The 19,168-nt window shown below is 36.6% G+C and overlaps 3 protein-coding genes across 11 annotated transcripts in view; 1 reads left to right on the forward strand and 2 right to left on the reverse strand.

The window, feature by feature from the left end:
• Positions 1-3,398: 3,398 nt before the first annotated feature.
• Positions 3,399-9,149, forward strand: LOC103024550 (D-aspartate oxidase-like). 3 transcript variants are annotated; one of them, XM_007251979.4, is made up of 5 exons: positions 3,399-3,587; positions 7,119-7,308; positions 7,454-7,562; positions 7,671-7,847; positions 7,979-9,149. In XM_007251979.4, exons 2-5 carry the CDS (start codon positions 7,137-7,139, stop codon positions 8,529-8,531), a joined length of 1,011 nt encoding a protein of 336 aa, XP_007252041.3. In that variant the 5' UTR covers positions 3,399-3,587; positions 7,119-7,136; the 3' UTR covers positions 8,532-9,149. The 3 variants fall into 3 exon arrangements, with proteins under 3 accessions (XP_007252041.3, XP_022528725.2, XP_049320035.1); XM_022673004.2 differs by lacking the exon at positions 3,399-3,587 and adding an exon at positions 4,439-4,514; XM_049464078.1 differs by lacking the exon at positions 3,399-3,587 and adding an exon at positions 4,673-4,693.
• On the reverse strand, positions 8,658-17,944 carry LOC103024245 (uronyl 2-sulfotransferase). The gene is made up of 8 exons (XM_007251978.4): positions 17,154-17,944; positions 14,108-14,151; positions 13,037-13,192; positions 12,863-12,942; positions 12,270-12,423; positions 10,637-10,734; positions 9,720-9,877; positions 8,658-9,517 (listed from the first exon to the last, which is right to left on the reverse strand). The coding sequence occupies exons 1-8, from the start codon at positions 17,365-17,367 to the stop codon at positions 9,264-9,266; spliced, it is 1,158 nt and encodes a 385-aa protein (XP_007252040.3). The 5' UTR covers positions 17,368-17,944; the 3' UTR covers positions 8,658-9,263.
• Positions 17,945-18,027: 83 nt separating this feature from the next.
• sash1b (SAM and SH3 domain containing 1b) overlaps positions 18,028-19,168 on the reverse strand; it is an 87,216-nt gene continuing 86,075 nt past the window's right edge. For all 7 annotated transcript variants that reach the window (XM_022673000.2, XM_022673001.2, XM_007251973.4 and 4 more), the window contains one exon: positions 18,028-19,159. In XM_022673000.2, coding sequence (XP_022528721.2) covers positions 19,118-19,159 — 42 coding nt within the window. In that variant the 3' untranslated portion in view covers positions 18,028-19,117. The remainder of the gene's footprint in view (positions 19,160-19,168) is intronic.

Genomic DNA, 19,168 nt, shown 5'->3' on the forward strand with positions numbered 1-19,168 from the left:
GCACAAAAAAAGCCACTGTTCCAGTACAATTTTGAAGAATTTTTTAATCTTGAGCCAGAACAAATACACATGATCTGAAGAGAACTAGTCTTCTACTTTAAGGAAAACTTGGAATTAGCCTGGCCCAAGCTGATTTTATACTTTAAAATTAACTGGCAACATGGTATAATGAGCCATAATAAACAATGTTTTATGTAAAGTTGATGTTCCAGTGTGATTTTGAAGGACTTTTTCATCTTGGGCCAGACCAAATACACATGTTCTAAAGAGTACTAGTCTTCTACTTTAAGGAAAACCTGGAATTAGCCTGGCCCAAGCTGATTTTATACTTTAAAATGAACTGGCAACATGGAATACGGATCCATAATGCACAATTGTTTTTATGTAAAGCTGATGTTCTAGTGTGATTTTGAAGGACTTTTTCATCTTGGGCCAGAACAAATACACATGATCTGAAGAGTACTAGTCTTCTACTTTAAGAAAAACCTGGAATTAGCCTGTCCCGAGCTGATTTTATACTTTAAAATGAACTGGCAACATGGTATAACGAGCCATTTTGCACAAAAAAAAGCCACTGTTCCAGTACAATTTTGAAGAATTTTTTAATCTTGAGCCAGAACAAATACACATGATCTGAAGAGAACTAGTCTTCTACTTTAAGGAAAACTTGGAATTAGCCTGGCCCGAGCTGATTTTATTCTTTAAAATGAATTGGCAACATGACATGAAAGCCATTTTGCACAGAAATAATGAATATAAAGCATTGATTTTGAGAATACCAGAACACTTCATCTCATGTGTATTTGGTCTGAAAAAAAAGTCCAAAATCATACTGGAATATCAGCTTTAAATTAAATTTTTTTTGTGCTGCCATGTTGCCAATTAATTGTGCAGTCTAAAATCAGCTCGGGCCAGGCTAATTCCAGGTTTTCCTTAAAGTAGAAGACTAGTACTCTTCAGATCATGTGTATTTGTTCTGGCCCAAGATGAAAAAGTCCTTCAAAATCACACTGGAACATCAGCTTTACATAAAAAAATTGTGCTTTATGGATCGGTATTCCATGTTGCCAGTTCATTTTAAAGTATAAAATCAGCTCGGGCCAGGCTAATTCCAGGTTTTCCTTAAAGTAGCAGACTAGTTATCTTCAGATCATGTGTATTTGTTCTGGCCCAAGATTAAAAAGTCCTTCAAAATCACACTAGAACATCAGCTTTATATTCAATTTTTTTGTGCATTATGGATCGTTATTCCATGTTGCCAGTTCATTTTAAAGTATAAAATCAGCTCGGGCCAGGCTAATTCCAGGTTTTCCTTAAAGAAGAAGACTAGTACTCTTCAGATCATGTGTATTTGGTCTGGCCCAAGATGAAAAAGTCTTTCAAAATCACACTAGAACATCAGCTTTACATTAAAAAAATTGTGCATTATGGCTCGTTATACCATGTTGCCAGTTCATTTTAAAGTATAAAATCAGCACGGGCCAGGCTAATTCCAGGTTTTCCTTAAAGTAGCAGACTAGTTATCTTCAGATCATGTGTATTTGGTCTGGCCCAAGATTAAAAAGTCCTTCAAAATCACACTGGAACATCAGCTTTACATAAAAAAAATTGTGCATTATGGCTCGTTATACCATGTTGCCAGTTCATTTTTAAGTATAAAATCAGCTCGGGCCAGGCTAATTCCAGGTTTTCCTTAAAGTAGCAGACTAGTTATCTTCAGATCATGTGTATTTGTTCTGGCCCAAGATTAAAAAGTCCTTCAAAATCACACTAGAACATCAGCTTTACATAAAAAAATTGTGCATTATGGCTCGTTATACCATGTTGCCAGTTCATTTTAAAGTATAAAATCAGCTTGGGCCAGGCTAATTCCAGGTTTTCCTTAAAGTAGAAGACTAGTAATCTTCAGATCATGTGTATTTGGTCTGGCCCAAGATTAAAAAGTCCTTCAAAATCACACTAGAACATCAGCTTTATATTAAATTTTTTTGTGCATTATGGATCGGTAGGCCATGTTGCCAGTTAATTTTAAAGTATAAAATCAGCTCGGGCCAGGCTAATTCCAGGTTTTCCTTAAAGTAGCAGACTAGTTCTCTTCAGATCATGTGTATTTGTTCTGGCCCAAGATTAAAAAGTCCTTCAAAATCACACTAGAACATCAGCTTTATATAAAATTTTTGTGTGCATTATGGATCGTTATTCCATGTTGCCAGTTCATTTTAAAGTATAAAATCAGCTCGGGCCAGGCTAATTCCAGGTTTTCCTTAAAGTAGCAGACTAGTTCTCTTCAGATCATGTGTATTTGTTCTGGCCCAAGATTAAAAAGTCCTTCAAAATCACACTAGAACATCAGCTTTACATAAAAAAAATTGTGCATTATGGCTCGTTATACCATGTTGCCAGTTCATTTTAAAGTATAAAATCAGCTCGGGCCAGGCTAATTCCAGGTTTTCCTTAAAGTAGAAGACTAGTACTCTTCAGATCATGTGTATTTGTTCTGGCCCAAGATTAAAAAGTCCTTCAAAATCACACTAGAACATCAGCCTTATATTAAATTTTTTTGTGCATTATGGATCGTTATTCCATGTTGCCAGTTCATTTTAAAGTATAAAATCAGCTCGGGCCAAGCTAATTCCAGGTTTTCCTTAAAGAAGAAGACTAGTACTCTTCAGATCATGTGTATTTGGTCTGGCCCAAGATGAAAAAGTCTTTCAAAATCACACTAGAACATCAGCTTTACATAAAAAAAATTGTGCATTATGGCTCGTTATACCATGTTGCCAGTTCATTTTAAAGTATAAAATCAGCTTGGGCCAGGCTAATTCCAGGTTTTCCTTAAAGTAGAAGACTAGTTCTCTTCAGATTATGTGTATTTGTTCTGGCCCAAGATTAAAAAGTCCTTCAAAATCACACTAGAACATCAGCTTTATATTCAATTTTTTGTGCATTATGGATCGGTAGGCCACGTTGCCAGTTAATTTTAAAGTATAAAATCAGCTCGGGCCAGGCTAATTCCAGGTTTTCCTTAAAGAAGAAGACTAGTACTCTTCAGATCATGTGTATTTGTTCTGGCCCAACATGAAAAAGTTCTTCAAAATCACACTTGAACATCTGCCTCATATTTTTTGAGCGCAATGGCTTTTAAAATATAATTTTATTAAATATATATTTAATTATTTATTGTAATATATAATTATAAATTCAGTAATTAAAATAAATATTTTACAATATACAAAATTACATTTAATACGATATTGTATATTTACATTGTTAATAAAGAGATGTACTGCTTTTCTTCATTCTATCTCCTTCAGTGTTGATCTGTGAGGTGTTTAATATAAACAGCGGGTGTTTGTGAACGCTCCCTTTAGTTCACGGTGGTTCAGTGAAGCGGCAGCTGCGAATATCAAACCAACTTCAGCCGGGGAATACGAGGCTGCGAATATCGAGCCAAACGAATCTGGAGCTGCGAATATCAAACCAACTTCAGCCTCGTGTGCGGCTCTAGGTCGGATCTGTTTGGGCAGAGAGCGGGTTCTGGAATCGCAGCTGTCAGTCCGTCCATTATCCTGCACACGAATAACGGGGTGAGAGCACAGCCTGCCTGCAGCACTTTCAGCACAGACATATGCCCAGTTTGGAGACTCCAGTATTTAGCAGAATTGACGTTAAACTGCAGTTTTAATAAAGGAATAGGGGGACGGGTTTGGTCGCTTGCTTTTAAAATGTTGCATTTTAATTGCAGTTTTTTTTTTTATATGCGCTATCCAGGACCTGAAATTGACATTGTGCTGACCTAAATATATTTAACTTTCAGGACCTTTCTTTTCGGATTAGAGACGTCTCAATAAATATCGCGAGATTTTGAGTAGCTGCGTGCAGAGCCATGGCTCTGGCTGCGTGTCGCCTTAGTTCACCAGGTTTATGAAAAGCCCAGAGCCATAGAGATGTGTAACCAACTTCGTATCTCCCGTTATATATACTGCGAACCGCTAGAGGGAGCCCACGAGGGAGACCAAAACGAATGGAAGTGTATGGAGCCAAACGGCTAAAAACACTGATTAAAAGTAGTAACTATCCACGTGTCCAAGATAACAATTTAAATTTTTTTAAGTAAACGTATACGTTTTGCTAAACAAGCAAAGTAAGCTTACATATATTTGTCAAATATTCTACAGTAAACAGGTTTTAGGCATTAAATGTGCTAGCATTACTGCTACTGTGCGCAGTTGGCCAGTTGATGCTAGAATTTCTGCAAGAGATCAGAGAGCACATTTAAAAAGCTTATTAATAGATTTTAAAAGCTTTAAAATTATGTATGTGGTGCCGAAACATTTAATATTGTAAGCAGATTTTGCTCATTTGCTCCTTATGAGTCCATTCATTTTGGAGTCACATTTGACCGGCCACTGGGGTCAAACAAACCTAGAAGAGATCCTCAAGTGGGTACTCTCACCGCTATTAGAGATTCTCTGCTTGTTGTAGCTGAGACTGGGTTGCTGGTTTCTTCTACGGTGAGCATTCAGCTGCTCTCATGTATGACAATACTTGAAGGTGTATCCTAGAGCTTAGCTTTTAAAACGCTGCTTCAGTGTAGGATGATATTTTGGTTTTGAAAAGAGGAGACTGGGGTCAAGTGTAACGGTTATCAGTTTTTTTTTCTCGAGTATCTGGTTTCCATCTTTGCATCTTGGTATGATCCAACTTACATTTACTTTACAATTATCCATTTTCAAATTTCTCCTCAAACGTTCATACTGTTTTAAAAATATTTTATTATATTTAAGAAGTCAAGTCGAACAGTTTCCACGTGCAGCCCACGCAAACTACCGATCTCTTATAAAAGAAACCAAACAGGAAATTGCTCTGATATTGTGGCATTAAACTGCATATATATGAGCTAGAATAACAGCTATGTATGGATGACACCTATATTACTATTAGGAGAAATTATAAATTGTAAGCACCGAAAACTGTCTTATTTATATGAAAGAAAATTATATTATATCAAAACAATTAATAAAAATAAAAAAAAGTCTGTTAGATTGTGTTACCAAAGCAAACATTAGCATGTTTTAAACTGTAGCTAAGTGTTTACGTGGAGAAGAGAGGGAGCCTGTTTACGGGAGAGATAGTTAATTACATACACTAAGCTCTATATTGCAAAAAGTACCCCATCTCTCCGGCATTGTGGTTGGTGATCTAAGGCCATGGAAACCCATTCCATGAAGCTCTACCTTCATTAACATAGCTGACAAATACGTGCAGAGCGTTGTGCGAATAAAACCTCCCAAATATAATAGTCACCAAAGACAAGGTATTTGTTCAGGCCCGTCCACAAGTCACTATATATACTTTAAATAAAACAGTAAAGTCTGCAGCGCTAAGCACATTTTTTTAAAGAGTAACTTATACAGCAGCTTACCTTTACTGTTGGGACAGTCTTGTGTTGTTTTGGTCCTTCTGTTGAAATTGAAAATAGTTCTGGGGTTTTGAAGACTAGTTTTAGAAGCGCTCACAGGTGTAAATACTTAAAATAAATACTGTAAATAAGGTAATATCTGTAATATCCAGGTAAAGTTACGAGGCTGGATGCAGCAGAAGTAGTTAGCATTTTAACTAACGTTAGTTGTAGTCGGGTTTTATTTTTCCGATGATAATTAATCCAAAGTAGAGTCTCTGGTATCCTCTCTCAGCTCGTCTGGATGCGCTATTTCACCAATTTATTCTCTTTTTCCAGTTGTATTGCTTTACCTTCTCCAAACACTATAAAACAAGTTCGTTTATAGTACTTCTGCTGCACCACAGTAACACTATCTACCTTCAACATGGCGCTCTGGTGACGTTACGCGTTGTAAACCCACGTGACTGTTAATTGAAACCTGAGTTCAATTATTTAGATGGGTGAGCGAATACTTTTGGCAATATAGTGTACTAATACTCATACTATGAAGTATATATTGTATACTAATCTTAATATTGCAGTAATAATTAGTGCACAAAATATTTCCATACATGAAGTGATAAAGTATAAAGCATTCTCCAGCATTTTTTTCTTGTATTATTCTATCTTTTTTTTTTTCATTTATTTTCCTCTTTATATTTTCGCCACCTTCCTTCTACACTGCTATGCTATTAACTGCTGCTTGGTTGTTCATATTTGTTTTTGAATACTTTTACCAGAGTATAGTTTTTCTCTTATGTTTTGCATTGCATTGTAACATAACCGTTCAGCAAATCTATTCTCAAATAACGTCCTTTTCTAAGTATGTATACCGAAGAGCCTTGTATAATCATGCATATTTGATTATACTCAACTTTTACACTTTTATTGATACTAAATACTACACACTCAAAAACTAGTTACTATTAGTAATTAGTACACAGTTTGGATACACCCACACTATCCTCTGTGGCAGATTCAGAATGCATCATACCATTTAACTAAACAAAGAAAAATAATAGATACCTTATCAGTTATTTTAAACTACCTGGCATGTGTCATGATTTTAATAAAAGATTTCAAAATAACATAACAATGCTTAAGTGGGAAGAGTTGCACCTGTTCCAGACTCTCTTTAGGCATCTTAAATAATTTAGAAATGTCAGACAGAATTGGTGCTTAGTTTCCCTGCTTTAATGTAATCTGCCACTGCAGGCTATTTGACAATCACACTATCTAAGTTGCAGGCTTTTAACTGTGTATTATGCATGTAGAGATATGGACAGTACGGCCAACCCAGTTTGGATTCATTATTTTATTAGAACATGCTAATAAATTATTTTTTAAAGTCATGTGATCTTCATCTAGTTGATGAGAAAAGGTTGACTTGTCATCGAATACTGTCAAATTAAATGTGTTAGAAAAATTGTAGCTACTCTAAACATCATTTACTCTTTTATCTAGTCTGTTGTAAAGTTATTGCTTCACATTTACAGTGCTGCTCATAGACAGAATGAATGTGTGATGTGAAATGTGATCTTTGAGCTTTCCATCAGGTAATTTTAGGTCCTGATTTAAAAATTAACTTGTCTTATAAAACACCAAGCCAATCTGTATAAAAGAGTGTTTTCAGTGCTTATATTTAGCACAGTTGTGTTTCTGTTTTATCATTTAGTCTCAGTGAACTTTTGGAATGAAGGCTGTGAAAGTTGCAGTTGTTGGGGCAGGTGTGATCGGACTGTCTACAGCAGTGCGTCTGTCTGAGACACTCCAGAACTCAGCTGTGACCATACTGTCTGAGAAGTTCTCCCCAGACACTACTAGCGATGGAGCTGCTGGAATACTTCTACCTGAGGTGTTCCCAGGTAGGCAGGATGTTATAATTATTGGTATAGATAACAAATATACACATAATTACTCACAAGTATAAACAGCTGTGACATTTAACAGAGTATTTTCTTTAATGCAGCATAATATCATTTATAAGGTCTCTTCTTGACTGACCAACAGATATCCCTCTGGAACGTCAGCAACGTTGGTTCAAGGAGACATTTGATCATCTGCAGGGCCTTGTTGAATCACCTGAAGCCCCGGAAGCAGGGGTGTTCTTGAGCTCAGGGTAACGTATTAACTTGTCAAAAGAACCTGACGTAAAAAATGCTTTTTCATTACAGATAATTGTATTAATTGTGTTCATGTCTGGTAAGTGCTTTTTTCTTCTTTGAAGATACCACGTATTCAAAGAAGTCCCTAGCGATCCAAAACCTTACTGGTCAGAATATGTGTTTGGATTCCGATTCATGACGGATCGTGAGATGAAAAGATTCCCAAATCATAAATTTGGTCAAGCTTTCACATCAATAAAATGTGAATGCCCCAGATATCTGCCATGGCTTGAGAAAAGGTAATAATTTTTACTGCATGTTAATATTTGAAAACATTGTAGTGGCAATCATTTTTTCAAGTTAGTCTTTAATGTCTGTCCTATTAGGGAATCATTAACCTAAACAATACTATAAAATTGATCTTTTATAGGTTTAGAGGAGCTGGTGGTGATGTTAAACAGGAGAAAGTGACTGACCTTAAGCAGCTTGTCAGCAGCTATGATGTTATTGTCAACTGCTCAGGCGTTTGGGCCAATCACCTGGTGGGGGATGAGGGGGTCTACCCAGTACGGGGGCAGATTCTCAAGCTTCGTGCCACCTGGCTGAAGAATTTCATTCGTGACGGAGATGGAAAGACTTACTTGTACCCTGGAATTGATTACGTCACTATAGGGGGCACTCGGCAGAAGGATGACTGGAGGCTGGAGTTGGATAAGGGAGACAATGAGGACATGATGAAGCACTGTATTGCGCTGGAGCCGTCCCTGCAGAAGGCCCAAGTGTTGGAAGAGTGGGTGGGCCTGAGGCCTGGCCGGAAGAACCCGCGTATAGAGAGTGAGTGGCTGCAGGATGGGGAGCGCCAAGCCTTACTGGTGCATAATTATGGCCATGGTGGATGTGGCATTTCACTGAGCTGGGGCTCAGCACTGGATGCACTGGAACTAGTGATGAAGGGTCTGCAGGAGAAACCTCCTCGCCAGTAACAGTAATGCTACACACAAGTTGTTCCTCAGTGTCTGTAACATCACTACCAAACGACAGGATATTACACATGCTATATATACTCCTTCATATTGACAATTATTGAAAAATCTGTATAAAAAACTCAATAGGAGAAAATCATGGCAATTTTATTTTAGATTATTGTCAAGTAAAGTTGATCAGTAGTGTTTTACAGTGATCTGTATGAATTATGTTTGAATTATACTAAGTTTTATTTAGCAGTAATTACACGGCATTACCATTCCTTAAACAATGTCATTTACATTTAGCTCAGATCAAACTACCATGTTTATTGTATTAAGTTTTTTCTTTCATCATAAAATTTCATTATAAATGACAGAAATCATTTTGGTTCAGTTGCATCTCACAGTCTTATGCCCATTTCAGTGCTAAGAACTATACGTGGACTAATCAGGAACAGTACAAAATAAAACAGCCCTTATTTACAAAAATAAAAACACACAAAAGCACTTTAATGTTACTGTGAGTGAATGTAAATGCACTTTAAAAAAATTATATAAATAATGCGAAGAATGTGAAGAACACTGCAGCATTTTGAGCAAGTGCAAATTGAATAAATTATTTTTGCTTCATTGAAACAGTTTGTATTGATTTTGCAGTTCTTTTGCTTATCCTGAAGACAGCACATTGTGTCTGTCATCTCTGGAAGAGCTGCTCTGTTCATAACACACTCTTCTTGTTTGAAATGTAGTTCATACTTCCCAGTTCTCCAAAACAGTTTCACCAGGCTCCTCCTGTTCTTCCCTGTGATGCAGGCTGGCACTTTGCCTTTGGGGCTGGGGTTTTGTCCTTAAACCAAATTTCCTTTTTGTGATGTGGAACTGTGCTTTGACAAACCTGTAGAATTCATATTCATAGTCCATACGTTGATACAGCACCTGCAGGGCTTCTAGGCTTGGCGTCTGTTTGTGTACAGTTCCTGTCATATTTCCTAACTTCCTGTAGTCTAAAGGTAATGTGAGAATAAAAACAGTAAAGCTTACATCAAAAAATATTGTTAAAGTACAAAGTTTCTCCATTTGTTGGCTCAAGTTACTTTAATGTATTACATATTATAAAATAGATGTTTAGTTGCTTGGAAAAAGAAAATGGCAAAGTGTACCCAATCATCTGATGAGCAGAGCTGCGTAGAGTGTAATGGGTTTTACCTGGACTTCTGTAGATGTTGAGAACGTCAGAAAAGAAGTGAGGCACGAGTCTCTCCAGCAAAAGTAGAACATTCTCTAGCTCTTCCAGTACCCCCACCAGCAAGTAGTGTTCCATCACATTCTCCTTAGCCTTTTGCAGTGCCCACAAACCTGGCTCCCTATCCAGAACCACCCCAAATAGATAAGGACAGTTATTCGTAAATGGACTACAAAAGTGGTTACTATTTTTTTAGTCTATTTTAAGCTTTAAAATATTTAGTTCTCAATTAAGAGGTGTTTTATCACCCTAGCATGTTGTAACACTAGCATTAATAAATGGAATATTAGCAAAATTAGCAACTAGTCAGAATTTATGTGCTTCCTCAAAGTGCAATTAAAGCATTTTGAAATTATGGAAAATATGGAAAAGTTCCTAACTGGGAGATAAAAAAAAGAACACCCTTTCAGATTTCTAGTCAGTACACAATTCTTCATTTCTAACATTGCAGTCGCTGCTAATGGTGAAAAGAACAACAGAACATTTGACTGTGACATACTCATAATTCTGCCTTCACAAGTGGAAAGGGATTTGGGTCCAAACCGCAGTTACCTTTCAAGGTTAGGTCTTTACAAAAAGTATTGATTTGGGCTGCATAACCACTGCTGGTCACCTTTCTGGAGGCCTCAAGTATGTCCTTCCCTCCTGCATGGCAGATGTTAATGATTGTGACTAGCGTTTAGAATCACACCCAAAATGCAGTTGGCCCTGCACGCATATCTCACAGGTCAGTGCAGTTTTTTGGCTTTCATAGAACATGGCAAACAGCCAGTGGGATATAATACTAGTCCCTTTTCCCATGACATTTGGCATGTCAGTCATGCATACCAGTGTTAGGAAGAAAACCGACATAGTTATTACATATAGGAGCCTGTCTCACCTGCACTGAGGATGCTGTCCACAAAAATAAGGGATAATGTAGAAGAGCCGGGGGTTGGAGCACTCAGGGTGACCTTCCAAAATGCAAGTGTTAATGTCCTGAAATCAACACAAACACAATATAAACCACTGCAGAAATGAGAGTCAATAAATCAGCTGTCAAGAAATAGATTTCCCTGAGAGAAACAGGTTTCAGTGAACAGACGTGTTTATGTTCTTCCACAAGGGGGCTAAGAACACAAATCCTAAAACTATGGGGGCATTCATATCAGTCAGCCTCTGGCAAGGGACCCACGCCTGTCTACTTCCTGCCCCTAAGCATAAGCAAACGAAGCCTGAGCATTCCAAAAGATATGTACAATCTTGCTTTCACAAGAAAGAACTGTACATGTACATGTAAACAAGGCTTCAGTCTTCAAAACTAGAAATGCCTGATGCTATTTATTATTTATTATTAAAGCAGCACTTTAGCTCTTCCAATAATTGTGCTCTTCCAATAATTTACCATTTAAATGTTGAATTAAATTTCCAATCAGTCATTTGTATAATAATAATAATAATAATAATAACAACAACAAATATATCTAGATGGTTTATTTAGACTTCTATTTCTTCATCCATGAAAGCACATAATGCAGCTGTCCCTAAGGTTTTTTTATTTTAAATTGAAACAGTAGTATTCCTGAGATAAGAGGGGACAAAATATTGAAGTTGCTTTCTACGTTTCTACATTTCATAAATTGACAAAACCATATACTCAAAAACACAGAATTTCACAATTTATTTCCATAAACCCTGCATTAGATCAGTGCAGATACACATTCTCACCAGAGAGATCTTTAAACCTTTAAAATCACCAAACTTACAGACTGTTGCTTGGAACTAAATGAAATAAAACATACAATAGTAAAACAATATAATAGTAGATAACAGATTCCTCCCAAAAAAGAGAGGTTGATGATATGTACTTTTTCATTAAAAGAGCTTAATTATTATTTTAAAACTGACAGAATGTTCAAAGCTCAAACGGAAATACTATGTAATGAGTTCAGTTTTAAAATGGTTGTAAAACTGTCTGAAAATGGCAACACCAGAGGACTGAACAGAAAAACCTACAGTGAGGACAGCAGAGTTGGTTCTCATTCTAAAAATAACACGAATGGACTGCCTAATAAACCCAGGCTGCTGCCTGAGTGGTGAAAGAGGCATTCAAGCGAAACTGTAAAGCACACATTGGACATTCAGGAAAAATCAATTTATTTATGACGCAGCAAAGCTCTACCGTTATAACACTCCTGCTAGCAGCCACAGAGTGGTGGTAATTACACTGTAGCTCAGCCAGCGTACTGGAATTAACCACTTGTGCCTGTAACCTGAGGTCAAATGTACACATTGGCACTGGTAACAGCAGTCAGTTCATAACAAACAGTTGTCCTTTCACTAAATCCAAAAATACAGCTGCTGAGCTGCTGCTGAAAGGCATTAACTTCAACATAAAGGCTTAACAATGAGCTGTTCAGTGGCTCTCATTTAATAATGAAACTGTTGTGCATTCATTTCTCAGACCATGGAACCTCACTCACAACATATCACCTCACAAGAATAGCTAGGAGAAAATATTCCAAAGGTCTTACTAGATATCTCTCATCATCCTTCATTCCTGGAGTTCGGACAACATGATTCTCTTCTCCTCTCCAGTCCCCAAAGCGCCGGAAAAAGTAATTGGACAAAAAGCGGCTGATAGGATCTCTAATGATGTTGATGTACACCGGCTCATCTATGTGGAACCTGTTTTAGGAGAAGTGGAGATGGATGCTTTAACCAGGAGCCTGAAGCACACTGACCCATTACTCGCCAACACACACAAACAAGCTCAAATCTGCTGAATATGTAAAAAACAGTAGTCTCCCCTATTCACATCCAATTCTTACATTCTAACCTCCAGAGACTGTATCATCATATGGGATTAATATTTTAACTTCCCTGTGACCTATAATACACTACCTGTGTTCTTAAATGAGTACACATAGGGACAACAGCTCATGTCTTAAGAAGCTAAAATGTTCACCCAAATTCATACTGATCTAAAACTTATGATGGCAGTTAGTATTCAGAAGAAGTATAAAGCCAGCTGCCAGCAGGAGAATTTAGGAGTTTGTTGAGGAATGTTGAGTCAGTGTGCCATGACCTTAAATATTTGCCAATACAAGCTATAGTGTACTGTTACCTGGTGAAATTGAGGAAATGAACATGACGAGTGTACAGAAACGGCTGTGGAACACTGCTGATGTTAACCATCAGATTCATCTGCATGTCAAAAAAAGAGAATAAATGGAAAAAGTAAATATTAGATTCAATAAAGATTCAAATGGCCAATAATGACATACACTTGTGATCTGACCTGTTCATGCTTGCTAAGTCTGGTCTTGTTGTGGATGTCTGATGAGATGAGGGTGAACTGGTTTCTCTCTGCTAGAATACGAAGCAGCAGGACAATAGTACGACTCCCACACTTCCCAACTCGATTATATACAACCTGACTTGGGAAAGGTAAAGCCTACAAAAGAAAAAAAATAGAGCATTTTATCAATAAATAGCAACCTGTTAAACACCAATTCAGTCACCACAGGTTTAATTCTTCCATTTTCATTTCACGAAAACCAGGACTAGCCAATAGGGGTGGGAGATATGGCCCTAAAATGTTTAAATTATATAAAATATTCTTGGCAACATGAGAAAACACTATCAAATATCTGATTAATTTCAAGACCATTAAAACTGCTGCATCAAAATAAAGGTTTAGTTTCTGTTTAGTAAAAATAAAATAATCTGCTAACTTTTGGCTATTTTGTAAACAAGAGCCTCTAAGACTCTAAAATTATAATAATGTAACAAGTTATATAATGTAATGTAGAAATACTACAGTAAAACATAACCAGTTAAACAAGCATACCCTGTAAGCTTCACAGAAAACAAGAAACAAAAATATATAATAGACTGCTTTCCACACAGAATAGCACTATTATTACAATATGAATTAAATGTTATTACAAACAAAACATTATGGCACACTTAAGCCTATCAGAATAATTACATTACACTACATTGTTTTTTTTAACAAGGAGATACCATTAATGTGAACAAGACAATAGTCGACCTGTTTATTAACTATCCACTTACATATTAATTTTGTTAGTCGACTTATCTGATGAGTATTTTTTCAGATTAGTTAATTAGTCAACATTTATTTCTGATACTGATGGAGGTACTTTAGAGGCAAAGATCAAACTGAGTGTAAACTGTGAGTGTGCCCATTATCTTTCTCCTATTTTGGTTCTGTTCCCAGCACTTCATACTGTTACGAATGAATGATAAGTCAAAGCCAAAACAGAGTCTACAAATTATAGCAGCTCCACCTGGGACACCCCTACTAGCCAATATTTCACTGGATGACAAGAAGTATCACACTTACTCTGGATGCTAAGGGTCCATGGTCATCAAGAAATGTTGATTTCCCTAAAGAAACAGCACAGAACAGACTGAAGGACGTGTTTGTGTAATAGCTCATCATGAATCAGAAGCCAAGGTAATATACAACTTTTATGTAGGGTGAAGATTACCAGGTGTTGAGACTGAATGTTAGGGCTAGTCATGCTAAATAAACCTCCTCATTCCAAACACAATAATTAAAGCCAGGAAACGTTGATTAGAAGACTTCCTGACTGTTCTCCACATTGTTCTCTAAGTGTCAGGGCCATAACGAAGTCTTTCATACTGCTGATATACTGAGACACAAAGAAGTACTTGATAACTGCCTACAGCTCTGCCCTCTCCAGCACCTCTCTAAACACTCACTGTTTGCTCATGCTAATGGCAGGACACTGCGGCTGCTACGAGTGAAATACCTTACCATATACCAAAATAACCGAGGTGACGGTTATGTTAGGCTCATGTTAATAGTGATTTAAATAATGACGTAAGAAGAAGTAAAAGTGGCTGCCAAAAACAGATTTGAGTATAAAAGTCTTGAAAAGGGATGAAACTCAAATACCAAGGTACATTTAGTACCATAAGCAAAGAAACTGTGTCATGGTTGGTTAGTGAGTCCCTAAAAAGGAAAACAAAAAAATAAATAAATAAATAAATAATATATATATATATATATTTTTTTTTTTTTCATTTTTTTTTTATAAAGTATTCTGATAACTATATGCTGCAAAAAATATGAATATGCTCATGTCTGCTATCATTGGACGTTAGCTTGCTATATTAAATTGTTTTACACAAATAATTGTGCAATGTAGTAGTAATTTATAGTTATAGCGTATAATTTTATTAATATAGCAAAAACTTAAGTAAAATCTGATTTTTTTTTTTTTTTTTTTTGATTTCACAAATATTTGTTAAAGAATTCTGAGCCCCAGGTCTCTGTGCAGTCTAGGTACATCCCTGTTTTATGTAAGTGAGGATCTCACCTGGTCTTACAGCACACGCCAGATTACCAAGAAATGTAAAAAAACGACACTGCCCAGGACAAGAAGGTACTCCAGAGTGTAACCAAAACTGATGCATTGTGTTTGTAGTCATGTGTCATGATAAATATTGTGGATATTCTGTGCACATATTTCTCTTTTTTACTTTCATTCATAGCTTTCTGCTTTGCATTTATCTCCTTAGCTTTCTTCTTCTTTAATTCATTCTTTTCTTTTTCTGCTCAGCTTCACATTGGCGCAGTGGCATGGCCAACACTGCTTAAGCTTTTGCATTAGCAGCTGTTTTCTTATAGCCTTGGGAGGAAGACCACATTATACCCCTATATCATCTTTCAGAGCTTTTGCCATTTTCCTTTCTTAACATTCTGCTCTTTATCATTTCATTCATTTCAAGACACTGGCAGTTTTCTTGGGGTTATTTTGGCTGTTTGTCTACATTCTCTCTTTTTTGATCTTTCTCTGCAGTTTAAATCCAGTGAGGCTCTTAGTGTCTCCAGTGAGTGACTTTTGTACAGGCACACTTGTTTTGGGTATTTCCTGCACCTGCTCTTTGTCTGCAATCTTTTGCTGTTCTTCAAGCCAGTCTGCTATTTTATTTCCCACAGCCTTTTTGCACCGTCTAGCTGATTGTCCTTCATTGTGATATCCTCTGTCAGTTTACCAATATGCAATCTCTTTACATCTCTTTGGTCATCCACTGCTCTCTCTCTTCATGCTAACTCCTGCTGCCTCTTCTATACTTTCTAGATTTCATCATCAGTTTACAAGCTCAATAGTCCTCTCATTCAATAAATCATTATCCTTCTCAATATTTCCTTGAGCCTCTATACAGGGGCCAGTGACATCCCAATTAGTTAGTCTATACCTGACTTAACCCTGTTATTTACAAATGTTAAAAAATATATATTTTACCTGTATTTACAAGATATTATGTATTAAAAATTGAAAAGGAATAATATAAGCTGCAAGCATACAGTACAAGTCAAAAGATTTGACACACCTTCTCCTTCAATGTATTTCTTTATTTATTTTCTACATTATAGATTAATATTAAAGATATGAAAACAAGGGACACATACGGAACTGAGAAAATACCTGTTGAAGAATCTAAAGTATAAAACATACAGTTCTGGAAAAAGAGGGAGATGGATGATCACAGGTCAACAAACCAAGCTGAACTGCTCGAATTGTTGCACCAGGAGTGGCATAAAGTTATCCAAAAGCAGTGTGTAAGACTGGTGGAGGAGAACATGCCAAGATGCATGAAAACTGTGTAACAACCAGGGTTATTCCGCCAAATATTAATTTCTGAACTCTGAAAACTTTATGAATATGAACTTGTTTTCTTTGAATTATTTAAGGTCTGATAGCTCTGCATCTTTTTTTGTTATTTCAGCCATTTCTGATTTTCTGCCATTAAATGCTCTAAATGAAAATATTTTTATTTGGAATTTGGGAGAAACGTTGTCCGTAGTTTATAGTATAAAACAACAATGTTCATTTTACTCAAATAAATACCTAAAAATGGCAAATCAGAGAAACTAATTCAGAAACTGAAGTGGTCTCAGAGCTGTATTCTGGTTTCTTTAACACTTCTGGTTTACAAAATAAATATTTCAACGTATTCCTTTATAGCTTTAAAGTCTTCCATATTACATATACAATGTAAAAATGCATAAAAAAGAAAACACATTGAATGAGAAAAGGTGCGTCCAAACTTTGTCCTATAATGTATATTTTATTATTATACCTCCCCTACCCCATGGTTTTTCTCCCACTGTTTTGTTCTTGTTTATTTGTCAATAATGAATTATATTACAATAATGAATTTGTATATTACAATAAATTATACAAATTAGAGCCAAATTGAACATTATTCAACAGGCATTGAAATACAGAAAATAATAGCAGATTTACAATTATTGTCAAACTACGTCTGTAAAGATGATAAAACATTATTAATGTTTCACAGGTTAATGGATAATAACTAGGTTTCACTAATGTTTGTTAGGTATAATTTCTTACCGAAGTAGTAACGAACATGAAGGAGAAGTTGAGGTGGTCCTCCGTTTAACTGCCACAAAACAGAGCCCAAACAGAAGAGCAGCAGCGTGCTGAGACACAGTCCAAAATCCCGCCGAGAAACCCTCAGCAGAATAACGGCCAGCCAGTTCCCCCTCCGGTTTTTCCCTCGGATATAGGTCTTGTGGCAGTTATTAATTCCAGTGTGTTTCGCCATGTTTTCACTACACGGTGGGAATGGCTGTGACCCATTCGCAGTGATGAAGATTTCCCCTCTGAGAAGAGGGGCAGTTACTCCGCAAAGGGGACCAAACACTTCTGCCAGGCTTCTGAGAGACCTGTGCGCCTTTCTGAAACCGAAGTGTCAAATTACAAATTACAGAGCCATTTTTTACCCACATGTAGACTGCAAACTACACCTCTCCCTCTCTCTCTTTAACCTCAGCCTTAGCTCAGTGTGCAGTGGTAGTGAAAGACCCCTTCTGAAAAAAAAATGTGGACTGCAGAATGTTGTCTTCAAGCTCCAGTATTATTTTTTTAGCCACTGACATTCTTCTTGAGGTTTCTCTGAGTGTTTGTATACATTCTCCTTTTTCTAATATTTTCTCTGCAGTTTCAATCCAGTGAGTCTCTTTTTGCTTCCAGTGAGAGGCTTTTTATTCAACATTGTGTTTCTGGGATTTGATTACGGTGGTGCTGACCTGCTTGGTCTTGCTGGCTACACTGATCAGCTTTGCTTACTGTGTTCCTGCTTGTCAATAAGTTGGTCAGGCTAAAATCATCAAACAAATAAATAAATACCCTATGCTGGTCAACCAACCTAAGCTGACCATGCTGTTTCTCAGCAGAGAAAACCAGACCTTTAGTAACCCGAAAGTTTGTTGTCATTTTTATTATCCTGTTGATGAAAAGGAATTTTAACCCCATTTTTACAGTCCACACACTCGCATGTATTTATGGATCAGATGTCATTCTACATATCAGAAGCATTTCACTAGAAATCAGGAGCATAATGAGACTGAGTATGATCAAAGGCTACATTAAAACAGAAAATAAATATTCAGTTTGACATTCAAACAGTTTAAGGACATGTATAGCAGACAAGGCCAGCAGATAACAAGCTTGCCAGCAGAAATAAATGCAGAGACCCAACATATAAGTAGTTTGTTAAAAAAAAAAAAACAACAAAAACAAAAAAAAAAGTAAACACGGCTTTGACACGGATACAACAATTTTTCCCCTCAGGTTCAGTAGCTACATATGCAGCAGCCTGCAATTTCAGCCCCTGATGTGCTGCCTTACACAATCACAATCATAATATTTCTATAAATCAGTCGCACTCATCAGTTTATTCATTTTCAACCCAAATGAAACTAAAGACATTTTAAAACAAATGCAAATTCACAATTCATCACAGAGAGCTCCTAATCTGTATTTACATTTGAAAGGTAATCGTCGTAGTTCACAATTCATAACATCCTACTAAACAATCAGTTTGAGTTTTGGGGAATCTCTGCATAAAATCCCTGGCTAAACACAACACTGTTTATTTGTTTGCATGATTTGTAAATTATGTAATGTAAGAAACTTTCATCTAATTTGGAAACATTACAACTACATGTTTCCAAACAGAGTACGCTAAAACCAAAAACCATCTGAACCTCTGCCCAAGAAGAGAGAGAGAAAAACTGAGAGTTCTCTGCTCTTTCTCTGTAAATCTTAATTGGCTTCACTAGTGCTTAAAAATATACAGCTTTCCTTTACAACAGTCTATGAATTACTGTCCCAGGCAAACATTCTGATGTCAGTCTTTCTGCATTTATATTCATGATGGCATTCAAGGCAGGCATTGTGGTCTCTCAGTGGTTGTATGATCCACTCCCAGTTGTAGAATGTGTGCTGTATCCAAGATCTCATCCAGAAGGCAGAAAATCCAGCATTGCTCAAGCATTTGTGTGCTCAAGCATTTACAGCTTTACACAAATTTCTGATAAACCTTTCAGTGGGATCTACAAAAT

The sequence above is a fragment of the Astyanax mexicanus genome, chromosome 14 (assembly GCF_023375975.1).
Source record: "Astyanax mexicanus isolate ESR-SI-001 chromosome 14, AstMex3_surface, whole genome shotgun sequence".
Classification (NCBI taxonomy): Eukaryota; Metazoa; Chordata; class Actinopteri; order Characiformes; family Acestrorhamphidae; genus Astyanax; species Astyanax mexicanus.